At 43.8% G+C, this 12,952-nt stretch overlaps 1 protein-coding gene across 9 annotated transcripts in view; it reads left to right on the forward strand.

Moving 5' to 3' along the window:
• LOC124036345 (smoothelin-like) overlaps nt 1-12,952 on the forward strand; it is a 70,972-nt gene that overhangs the window by 31,851 nt on the left and 26,169 nt on the right. For 8 of the 9 annotated variants that reach the window (XM_046350808.1, XM_046350800.1, XM_046350805.1 and 5 more), the window contains 2 exons: nt 8,015-8,117; nt 11,423-12,372. In XM_046350808.1, coding sequence (XP_046206764.1) covers nt 8,015-8,117; nt 11,423-12,372 — 1,053 coding nt within the window. Of the gene's footprint in view, nt 1-7,896; nt 7,924-8,014; nt 8,118-11,422; nt 12,373-12,952 lie in introns of those variants that run through there. The other variant, XM_046350806.1, reaches the window with a different exon arrangement.

Raw genomic sequence — 12,952 nt, forward strand, 5'->3', positions numbered from 1 at the left:
ATTCTTCTATATTTTCTCTCTTATATATTCTCTGAATCAGCTATTTAGGTTTGGGTAGATTTGTCCGAACTGCAGTCGCAGGCTGGTTCTGGCTCGTCATTAAGCTGATCTGAGAGCAGTGCTCCACCTCAGTAAACAGAGTATAAAGCTTCTGTTTGTGTTCTCTGCTGGTGCTGGGTGACTGTGGCACATGACACAGAGGCTGTTGATTAGCCTTTCTGTTTGTGTGCTAGACACTCTGTCCTCTAATCAAGGGTTTTCCAAACTGTCCTGTCCCCCACCCCACCCTAGCACTACACAGCTGATTCAAATAGCCAACTCGTCATCAAGCTTTTATTATTTTAAATCAGCCGTGTAGTTCTAGGGTAAAAAGACAATGTGCACCCGGTGGGGTGTAGCTAAGCTAATTGAGGCCACATGATTCACTTTCTCCTCAACCCCATTCAGATTAAACAGCCTACCTGTTGGTTGAGCCTACTCCTTTCTCCTCAACCCCATTCAGATTAAACAGCCTACCTGTTGGTTGAGCCTACTCCTTTCTCCTCAACCCCATTCAGATTAAACAGCCTACCTGTTGGTTGAGCCTACTCCTTTTGCTAATGTTTCTGCTATTTTATTCCATCTTGCATTGCGTTAGGGAACTCACTCCACTTGCTACACCTAGAGTCTCCTTGCCGCTTTGATTTTAATAAATGAATCATTTGAAATGGTATATCCTTGTATGTAACATGGATATTTGTATTTAGATAAAGCCTTTTCAGTGTTAAAATGGGCCTATACATGTTTTCTGCAAAAAATTAATACTCACGAAAGTATTGGAATACTAAAGTCCGTTCGGATATTCTAATAACCGTGCCCATCCCTAGTTTGTGTGGTACCAGGCTTTGTTCACTCTCACCTCCCTCTGATCACAGCCTGATTTGATTAACTATTTTCACAAGGCTGTAATTTTCACCCTTCTCAAACTGCTGACAGCTTTATCAGCCCCAGGATAACTGGCATTAAGCAAATATGTGCTGTGTTTGTTTGTCCCAGATTTTATGAGTTTAGAGGTTGGTGGATTTGAGTCAAATATGCTCTAGGCCTGTCTTGTAATCCACATGTCCCTCCCTAACCACCACCTCTGTGTGCTTCGTTACATTAGGTAGACATGTATTAGTAGTGGCACTCTGCTGTAATTCTGGCACAAACATGATGACATTGTAGTTTCAGGGCATTTTAAAGATGGAATCCGCATTAGGGAAAACCACACCAATGTCCCACCAGCACCTTGTATTGCAAAAACAAGTTTTTAGAAATGTTTGCCAATATATAAAAAACATGTCAAACTGAAATATCACATTTATATAATTATTCAGACCCTTTACTCAGTGCTTTTGTTGAAGCACCTTTTGGCATCGATTATAGCATCAAGTCTTCTTGGGTATAACACTACAAGCGTGGCACACCTGTATTTTGGGAGTTTCTCCCATTCTTCTCCGCAGATCCCCTCAAGCTCTGTCAGGTTGGATGGGGAGCGTCGCTTTCTCCAGATCGGGTTCAAGTCTGGGCTCTGGCTGGGCCACTCAAGGACATTGAGACTTGTCCCGAAGTCACTTCTGCGTTGTCTTGGCTATGTGCTTAAGGTTGTTGTCCTATTGGAAGGTGAACCTTTGCCCCAGTCGGAGGTCCTGAGCGCTCTGGACCAGGTTTTCATCAAAGATCTCTGTTCTTTGCTCCGTTCATCTTTGCCTCGATCCTGACTAGTCTCTGCTGCTGAAAAACATCCCCACAGCATGATTCTGCCACCATGCTTCACCGTAGGGATGGTGCCAGGTTTCCTCCAGACCTGACGCTTTGCATTCAGGCCAAAGAATTAGATCTTGGTTTCATCACACCAGAGAATTATGTTTCTCATGGTCAGTCCTTTAGGTGCCATTTGGCAAATTCCAAGCGGGCTGTCATGTGCCTTTTACTGAGGAGGCTTCCGTCTAGCCACTCTCCCATAAAGGCCTGACTGGTGTAGTGCTGCAGAGATGGTTGTCCTTCTGGAAGATTCTCCCATCTCCACATAAGAACTCTGGAGCTCTGTCAGAGTGACCATCGGGTTCTTGGTTACCTCCCTGACCAAGGCCCTTCTCAACCGATGAATCAGTTTGGCCGGAAGGCCATCTCAAGGAAGAGTCTTGATAGTTCCAAACTTCTTCCATTTAAGAATGATGGAGGCCACTGTGTATTTGGGGGCCTACAAAGCTGCAGACATTTTTTTGCTACCCTTCCCCAGATCTGTTCCTTGACACAATCCTGTCTCAGAGCTCTATGGACAATTCCTTCGACGTCATGGCTTGGTTTTTGCTCTGACATGTACTATCAACTGTGGGACCTAAAATAGACAGGTGTGTGCCTTTCCAAATCATGTCCAATCAATTTAATTTACCACAAGTATACTCCAAGTTGTAGAAATATCTCAAGGATGATCAATGGAAACAGGATGAATCTGAGCTCAATTTCGAGTCTCATAACAAAGGGTCTGAATACTTATGTAATTAAGGTATTTTTTTTTTGTCATACATTTGCAAACATTTCTAAAAATCTATTTGCTTTGTCATTATGGGTTATTGTGTGTAGATTGCTGAATTTTTTTCATTTAATAAATGTTGATATAAGGCTGTAACGTACATTTTTTGGTGAAAAGTCAAGGGGTCTGAATAATTTCCGAAGGCATTGTATTGTATTCTCTTCTTCAATAATGTGTAGCGAATTCTACCAAAGATTTTATTTTATATTGACAAGATAGTCAAGTGATTGCTCTAACAATGGAAATGCATGTCCTCGAAGATGGAAGGCAAGCTGGAGGAGGCGAGAACAGGTGGGACCGTTCTAGCCAATGAGAGGGCAGATGCGGGCGTGAACAACAAGTACAACACAACTTCCATATGCCGCTTTCATCCACTTATCAGTGCATTCATAACAGCCTAACCATTACAAAACTTATATTTGATCAAATTAGCAATTACATTTTTTGCTGACCAAATTTGACTCTCTCATTGACCACCATACAACAATTCCTCACTTAACGGTCTTATTTTCGTGGACAGATTTTGGGCAGAGTAAACCCTCTCGCTTTGTCTTTGTCTGATTCTACTAGATTAAAAGCCATAATGAGTGTGATATACGGCCATTTAATAAAGTATACTTGATTTTTGAAATTTCACATACTCTAAAACACAAGTGTGGGTATTCGTTTACCAACTCAGTGGCCCGGGGGTTAGAGTGTCCGCCCTGAGATTGGAAGGTTGTGAGCAATGTTCCCTCTAAGCTGCACGTATGCGTGCCGCGCAGAATAAATATCAGCCCACGCAGAGAAGCACTAGATTGAACTTCACTCAACTTTCTAGAGTATTCCCCGTTAACACTATGAACGTTTACTGTTGGAAATGTGTTTGAATCAATGCAATATTAGCCACTTTCTATTCAAACTATTCAAACTATGCAAAACTATCTGCAAGAGATTTTGTTGTAGGCAGAACACATCAGTGTAGGATTCTTTCACATTGACATGCACGACTCATGCCCATACTCTACACAGACCGGTGCGGCATAACCAATCAGAGCTGTAGTAGGCCTATATGCAAATAGACCATTGCCATATGTATCTGTACCATTCACTTTGAACAGGACTGTGTTTACAGCATGAGCGGTCATGAGTAGATGCGCTTATTTTGAGATCAAAGCAAGAGCCAGATCATATCCTTTGCTAGTTAGTGAGTTATTAGCCCAGTTATAGGTAACTTGTAATCAGCAATAGGGGAGTGATTGCTTCCTACAAGTGCATTTCTAGCCATCTTTGAAAAGTGAGTCAGGTAAAGAGCCTTTTTTTTCTTACATGGGCCGTGTTGTATTTTGAGACAGGCTGGAATAAGCTGTAGCCAATAGGCAGAGGGTAATATAATTTGTCCGATTCTCTGTAATGATTGTATAATGATGTGGTTTCTTGAATCAAACTAAACATTTTCAGCCACCTCCTTGAAGGACAAGTGGATAAACATATCAAGCCCTACACGTTTGGAATGTAGGCCTACATTGAACACCACACGTTGGCTGCTACTGTAAGCTGAATGATATAATCACTATTTCCATGTTAAAATGTTATGGGATACATTTTTCTCCATTGTTTTTGATGGTAGGACACTGATATGCCTACATTATGATCAAATAGCCTACTTGACCACTTTTAAAACTGTAACTTAAAGCAGATACAGACTCAGAGTTCACAGTAAATGCGCACCGGAAGTTGCACAGAATTTTCACAATGTTAAAGTTTGTGCACAGCAGACCTGAAATTTGCTCAGTGCCGATATAAATTTGTACATGAAGTATAAAAAAAATGCCACATTTCTTGCAGATTTACTTTAGTGCCTTATTGCAAACAGGATGCATGTTTTGGAGTTTTGTTTTTATTCTGTGACAAATGTACAACTTCTCTTACCGTTTAAACTGACATTTCTTTATTTAAACTTTTAAACATAATTAAAAAATAATAATAATTACGTGAATTCACGATTCATACGTGGTTTTGCGTATGACCATTAGGGGGCAATGCAGTTCAATCTACTGCAGTCCTGGCTACCTACCTACCTACCGGTCGTCACGAAGTACCACAGCCACAAAGTCATAAAGCCTATTTCTAAAATGTATCTTCATAAAATGTGGTTTTAATCCAAACCTTAACCACACTGCTAACCTTATGCCTAACCTTAAATTAAGACTAAATATATATTTTTTCATACATTTTTGTTAGACTGTGGCTATGTTAACTAATGGAAACCCTACCAGATGGTGCTCACGTTACTGCTGTCCCCCACTCACTCAGCCACCATGTTATTAATGTTGTTTTAGGTTCTCTGTTGTGTGCGTGCGCCTCCTCCATGTTGTCAGTACGTACTGTACTTCATGTCACACTTCTTATCAATGTGATGGCTCGTTGCAGTGATGTATGACAGCATGTTCATAGACACATACCAATCTGTTAACGCCATGTATGGTGTTTGAGAGCTTGCGCTTTGTACTTGCACTTACAGAGCCATCATTGTACAATTTCTCCATCGGGGCCGACATGGCATCTTGTAGTCTAGTTCTAGATATACCAATAGGGTATTGAAGCCGACATCCTCTACCATTGACAATGGCTGCATCAACTGCAATCATTTCTGTAATCAGCGCTGTGATTTCCTCTCTCCGTCCCTTATCTTACTGCTGCCAGCAACAGGTTGGGTCGTCCCTTTCAGCACAGCCAGGTCTCATAGACTAGAGGTAACACAGTAAACGTAAATCCGGGAGACTGAAAGTATGATATTTCATGTTTGGTATGGTTACTTAAAGCAAAAACATATAATGCGAGACATGAATGTCTAGCAACCAAAAGGTGGTGAGTTTGAATCATGTCACAGACAACTTTAGCATTTTTGCTAATTAGCAACCTTACCACCACTTTTTATCTACTTTGCAACTACTTAGCATGTTAGCTAACCCTTTCCCTAACTTTAACCCTTTAACCTAACTCTTAAACTTAACCCTAACCTTAACCCCTAGCCTAGCTAATTTTAGCCAGCTAGCTAACATCAGCCACTTAGCTAGAATTCGTAAAATATCATACGTTTTGTAAATTCATAACCAATTGTAATTCACTATACAGAATCATATGAAATGGGTGATGGACATCACAAATTAATACATACCATACAAAATGGAACATATCACACTGAATAATACAAAATGCTCTGAGACCAGGTCGTTCAGCATTACACCTATACTGCCACAGCAGCTCAATTCCACCTTGCAAAGTTTGCTTTTAATCACCTTTTCATTTAACTTCTCAAAGTATTGCCATACAGGACTTCACTGCTGTGTCTTACTATGCCATTTTTCCAACTGTTAATGAAGATGACATGCATGGCAAGTAATTTGAATGATTCATATCTCCTCCTATTAAAGTTACAGCATTGTTGCATTAGGTATTTGTAAAAAAAAATGATCAGGGCCAGTTGTGGTAGTTTTGTGATAACTGCACTGTGATTTTAATTTTGTAATAAAAAATAATTTAGTTTTTTTCTGGACGTTAACGATCACAATGTTTAAACCTTTATACCCTGTAATGGCTTCTAGGAGTAGTGGGTGGAGGAGTCAGGCGCAGAAAACAGGGTAGTTCAAAATGTGGATCTTTATTCCAAGAACAGAGTAATGGTCACGCCACACACAAGGGAGCATAAATACCCAGTCCAACAAACAGGACGAAACTGTCTGGAAAAACGGAATCCACAATAATCCACACACCATGAACAGAACAACAAGCCTGCACAAAAGCCGGAGGGCCTACCGGGTTTAAATAGCCTTTAGTAGGCCGGCAACGACGACCGCCGAGCGCCGCCCAAACAGGAAGAGGCACCATCTTCGGCGGGATTCGTGACATACCCCTAGTACAGGGATCCTTCTTTTCACTCTAATTTAGTTTAGTATTGTGGTGTAACTATAATGTTATTGATCTAGCCTCAGTTTTCTCCTATCACAGCCATTAAACTCTGCAACTGTTTTAAAGTCACTATTGGTCTCATGGTGAAATCCCTGAGCGGTTTCCTCCCTCCCCGGCAACTGAGTTAGGAAGGACGCCTGTGTCTTTGTCGTGACTGGGTGTATTGATACACCATTCAAAGTGTAATTAATAACTTCACCATGCTCAAAGGGGTATTCAATGTCTGCTTCTTTTTTTGTTTTACCCATCTACCAATAGGTGCCCTTCTTTACGAGGCATTGGAAAACCTCTCTGGTCTTTGTGGTTGAATCTGTTTGAAATTCACTGCTCGACTGAGGGACCGTACAGATAATTGTATGTGTGGAGTACAGGGGTGAGGGTTTCCTATATTCTCATGATATCCATTTTTAAAGACCAGTGAACCAGACACAGCTCTGGTTTTACTATTCCTGAATTTATTATGCCAAATAGCTTTATGGTTAAAAAGAAATGACTTACTATGAAGTTATTTATACATTTCTAAAGAAGCGTGTATAGAAACTCCATATAACCATACGTTCCTTTTCCACACAATATCACAGATGCACTGTAGTGGAAAGGTTTGTGGGGCACTGGAGCGTTCTGGACAAGGGAGAGTGTGTGAGCTTATGCAGGAGGAAAAGTGTGTGTGTGTGTGTTTTGTCCTTTGTGTCTGTATAGCTGATCTTCCTGTGGAGTAGCTCAAAGTAAGGCACCAGTGGCAGCCTTTACATGTCTCCTTCTTCTTCTCTCTCCTTTTGTCTCCACCTCCCTGCATCTCCCATGTCCTCTCCATATGCCAAAACGTTGCACTCTATTCTATCGTCTCCCTCCTAGTGTGTCTTTACTGGCTGTGCAGAGTGTACTTCTCTACCTGTACTGAGGACCAGACGTTACTAATACACCAGGCCATGGTGGAGGACTGAGGGGTCAGAGAGGTCAGGTACACATCAATCATTACTCAACAGAAGGCTATGTCCTGGGCTGTTACAGCTGAGTTACTAACTCCCTTGGTGTAACATATAGGTTCAAAGCATTATGGGTTGGTTGATTTACCTGGCTGGTTATGTTATGTGTGTTATGGTGTACTGTGTCTCTCCCGGGGTGAGCAGGGACAGGGTGGAGGCATGGCAGTCGCCATCTTATCTCAGCTGGGAGGCAGGGCCTGGTCCTCATCATGGCCTCTCTCTTTGAGGAGCACTTGACACGGACATCACACACACTGTTCTGATTGCCCCCTACAGACCGAGGACTTTTGTGTACCTGATGGTTTGACTTATTTGCTGATCAGACCACTGAGAGGGATGGGATGGTTGGGGTTCAGCTCAGTGTTGTAGCTGGGCAGGAGCTGACTGAATGACTGTATCCAATCTATGTCATACTGCATGGAACAGCATGTGAGAAGAACTGAATGTCCTTGTCTTGACTCTTTCTGCATTGAAGCAAGTATGTATTGAAAATCACTGATTTACTGTATTGTTTCTGCAGGACACAGAGAAGGAGAGACTTAGCGAGCGAAAGAGAATCAAGTCTCAGATCCGGGAGCTACGGAGCCACCAGACGCAGCAGGGCAGAGAGCTGCACGGGACAGGTGAGCAACGGCACTGTTCAAAGGGCTGAGCTTAGAGGTTCAAAGACCATATGAGTGGTTGACTGTTCCTTTTTCCTTAGCCAGTCCATAGGTCCCACACACACACACACACACACTCATGACAGATACATACAGTTAATTGTCTTCCTGCTCTGTTCTATATATGGCATGCTTATATGGTCATGTTTGCCTTAACTTAAGGGTCAAGTTTGGATAGGCACTTATACACAACATTGATTCAAATATTGCTTGTACCTCCACACTTATGCACCTAGATGCAATTTCCTCTGGCATGCTAGTGAAAATAACCAGCCATTAAAGCCATTCTGCTGTAGAGGGCGGCAGTGGAGCTGAGGCTGTCTCATTGGTTTACACTGTTTTTAGCTCCTCCATCTTTATTTTCAGGTTAGAGGCACCACAGTCATGGGACTCTGACTTTGGGCGTGTAGTGATTTTCATTAACCTCTGTTAGAAAACCTAAATGTAAAACACAGTGAATGCTTTACTATAGGTGTACTATCGTTATCAAAGACATTACGACTTGTAAACACACACTCCCACTCACAGAAAAACCAAATGCAAAAGTGAATGAGAGAAGACCGGTAAAGGGCTATGAGAGAGCATGCAGTACAATAGAGAATGTGTTTATAGCCAGACTGATTTGAATGCCTCTAAAGTGAGCAAGTGTTTGTTGAACCAATATACTCCATCTCTACTGTGTTATTTTTACTCTAAGGCTAAAGCTAAGTATTTTTCTGATCAAGGAACCTACCCCAATGTTGACCTGAACCTGGCCAGTGCCTGGCTGGGTTCTTTGACCGTAATGAGCTTATGTGGTCTGGTTTACCCTTAGCCCACAACACCCCGCTCATCAGCCAGTGTCTGGTAGTAGTGGGGTTATGAGACTCAACAGGAACATCACCCGTTCAAAGGGGAACCCACACCCAGTAGTAATACATCTGCTATTTTAAGCACATACCAGAACAGAACCCTTTCTTGACATGGCCCCCACCATGCAATTTGGTCCAGGGTGAAGGCAGGGCCAGAGGCAGACAGGAGCAGACCTCCACAGAGCAGAGGGATTGTGGGTAGGAGCTGTTTGAAATGGATGCGATACAGACACAGGAAGTTAGTGGCTGGGAACGGATAGGGTGGGGTGGGGTCATTTTTAACAGAGAGAAGGAGAACGTTGTTTAGAGAGAGGACTAAACTTAGAAGATTATGGGGGTACTGTGGCCCACTGGCTGTCACACACACACGCTACCTCTCTCTTCTCACATACACACACTTAAATATACGGCAGTATATCTCAGTTCTCAGTTCAGAATTGAATTGAATGCTGCATAAATTAATAATCTTGAATTTGAATTTAAGTAGTAAACAGGATACAGAATTTCAATTATTATTTGAATGAAATAATATAGAATTCAATTAAATTCAAATGCCTCTTCTATTCTGTTTGTTGTAGTCTATACAAATATACATATTGTACCTAAAACATGTCATGTCATTATATACATGCATATAAAATATTAATTAACAATAGATTTCCAGAACTAACATAAAATGAACAATCAAGGAAAGTCTAAGTTATTATTTAATGAATCACTGAATTAAATTCCATATCCTGTGGGGTGTGGCCAATTTAATTAGAATTTGGTGAATTGGAGTCAATTCTGAATTGAGCACAACCCTGGTGACAAGGCTGTAATTTAGGAAATGACCAGTTTGTAAGTGGCTCAGTGGAAGGGCCTCCCGAGTGGTGCAGCGGTCTAAGGCACTGCATATCAGTGCCAGAAGCGTCACTACAGACCCTGGTTTGATCCCGGGCTCCAGCACAACCGGCCGTGATAGGGAGTCCCATAGGGCGGCGCACAATTGGCCCAGCGTTGTCTGGCTTAGGGGAGTGTTTGGCCGAGATAGGCCATCATTGTAAAATAATAATGTGTTCTTAACTGACTTGCATAGTTAAATACAGAAATATATTTTTTTAAATGTGATAGTCCAAGGGGAGCCAGACTCCTCGCCAATGAAAATACCCCTTTTGTTGTTGCTGTTTTTTGTTTTTGTGTGTTCGTTAAGAAGGGGGAGGGGAGGGAAGTCGGCATTATGCACTATTGTGGTTATTTAAAACCATCCTCTCATTATCCAAGAGCAGTAGGGGGTTTTCCCAGAAATCCTCACAACAGCACACAATGGACTGGACACGATGTACAAACAGCAACAACTTCAATCACTGGTTTGCAACTCCTTGGCTGTTCCTCCCTTCAACTATAGTTCTCTTTTAATTGGACTTAACTGAGGCCTTCCTTTGATGTCATGTGGTCTATTTATAGGGCCTCGTGTGAGAAAGGGGGGCCATTTTAGTTTGTGATGTTTGAAGTGAATGCGTATCATAAGCATGTTTCTTATTCAAACCCCATTATATAACCACTCCCTTCAAGTAATCAGCTAAAGCTTCTCCTGACCCCAGCTTTGGGAGGCCTTCAGAGAGTGTTGGAAAAAGCTGATGAGGATGTGGCCGTCTTAGACCAGAATGGGGCTTTCCTTCACAGATTTGGTTTGAAAATGACAGACCTGGACGCTCTGTTTGGATAGGGCATACAAAGGGTACGCAGAGATGTTATCATACAATGATGTGTCTCTTGTAAGGACACTGTGATTTTCCACTCTGTGGCCTATCTTTATGCAGCTTGCCTGTGGTTCCTGTACAGCACCCAGAGTTAAAGATGCTGAGCAATGAGCATCACGAGGAGAGCTAGAGACTGGCTCTAGAAGGGGGAGGATGTGGGCACTGCAGTGTTTGGAGTGTGGTTTCCTGATGAGAGGAGGAGGAATGAAGGAGGTTGGATTCAGACCGGGGGAGGGAAGAACTTGTTCTATTCTCCATTTCACCCCACTTCCAGTTCCCCTTGCACTTCCTGCTGGTTGGTAACCACCTAGTGTTCTAATCTCTTTTACACACACAGACATCTGGTCCAGGAATTGAGTCAAGTGTGGAGGAAATGCCTACATCCCCTTGTGTCTCCTCAGTGGCGCTCACATGTCTCTCACACTGTGCTCTTGGGGGTTTGACCTCTGCGGAAACCTTTAATTTTCATCAGCAGTTCCTAAGTTGTCCAGCAACTCCTCACGTGATCCTACATTCCATCTTGTTTATGTTAGGTTAGAGAAACTGAAAAAATGCAAGAACAGAATTGTACACAACAGAGTTGTATTTTCATGGTATGTGTTCCTCGGGCACTATACTAGATCTACTCATGGGTATGTTCCACTCACTGTATTGTGGTCTTTGTGTTTTGTAGACTCCAACTCAGGCATGGTTCTGGTTCTGGACCCCCTGGTGAGGGATGAAGTCCCGGGCCCTCTGCTGACCCGCCCACCGACCCGGGACCATGTGACATCATCAGAGCCGGACGTGGTCCTATCTCACCGCCAGCGTTCTGACTCGACATCCTCAGAACGCAGCCTGGCCTCCAGGCCCCGTCTGGACTCTGGAGCCTCAGAGAAGAGTCTGGGTCTGGGCTCAGCCTTCCGGACCAGGGTGGACTCTGGAGCATCAGAAAAGAGCCTGGGCTCAGCCTTCAGGACCAGGGTGGACTCTGGAGCATCAGAAAAGAGCCTGGGCTCAGCCTTCAGGACCAGGGTGGACTCTGGTGCATCAGAAAAGAGCCTGGGCTCAGCCTTCAGGACCAGGGTGGACTCTGGAGCATCAGAAAAGAGCCTGGGCTCAGCCTTCAGGACCAGGGTGGACTCTGGAGCATCAGAAAAGAGCCTGGACTCAGCCTTCAGGACCAGGGTGGACTCTGGAGCATCAGACAGAAGCCAGTGTTCCGCCCACATAGGCAGACTGGACTCTGGGGCCTCAGAGTCCCACTTCAGACAGAGACTGGACTCTGGCACATCAGACTCCAGTATGGGACCGCGAGCCCCCCTGGGCTCTGAGACCTCCGACGGCGCAGGGCTCCTGTCACGGAAACGGTTGGACTCAGGGACGTCTGACCTGAGCGTGGGCGTGTTGTCTGAGGGCCGGAGCCGAGTAGAGCAGCCAGAGGTGACCATGAGTAGCTCCTCCTCCAACACAGACTCCGAGGCTGAAAGCACCAACCACCATCCAGACCAGCCCCATCAGGACAGCACCACTACCAACCATTATCAGCCTGATGGGGCCGTCCTATTCAGGAAAGCCCCAGACTCCCACAGTGGCCTGCTCAATGGCAGTGCCAAGGAAAGAGGAGACATCCAGGAACAGAAGGTACAGTCTTGTTGAATCTCTCTGGGTAATGCTTGCTGACATGATCTGCTGTGTCTCCAGGTAGAAAGGTAGAATATATAGGTTATCACACCACTAGAGGGGGGTGTTGAGCTATGATGGCATGTCTCCCTCTCGCCCTCCCTCCCTCTCTCCCTCCTTCTCTCCCTCCCTCTCTTTTGAAGCACCAGTTCTCAGCAGCATCTTTGTAACGTCGACAGCTATAAACATATAAAATATCTCTGTACGTGTTTAAAAGCTCTGTTTTGACTATGGTTACTTGGCTACACAAATAAACTCAGCACCTCAGAGCCGGCCCAAATCCTTTCTTGTGCTCAGCTGGTTCTGGTTCCCCTCAAATCTTGGTTTTCCTCACCTGCTGTCAGAGGAAGAGCCGCTGGGGCTGCCCAGCAACAGCCAAACACACAGGCAGGAGATGGCTGCTGAAGCATTCTGAGTCTCTATTGTTTGCTCAATGGCCTCATCAGAGACTTGGGTCACCATGACGCCACGTTGTTGCCCTTATGGGGAGTGTTTATCCAACGCAGGCTCCAGGCTCTTTTATAGAACTCTGCAATATGGT

Source organism: Oncorhynchus gorbuscha, linkage group LG05, assembly GCF_021184085.1.
Source record: "Oncorhynchus gorbuscha isolate QuinsamMale2020 ecotype Even-year linkage group LG05, OgorEven_v1.0, whole genome shotgun sequence".
Taxonomy (NCBI): domain Eukaryota; kingdom Metazoa; phylum Chordata; class Actinopteri; order Salmoniformes; family Salmonidae; genus Oncorhynchus; species Oncorhynchus gorbuscha.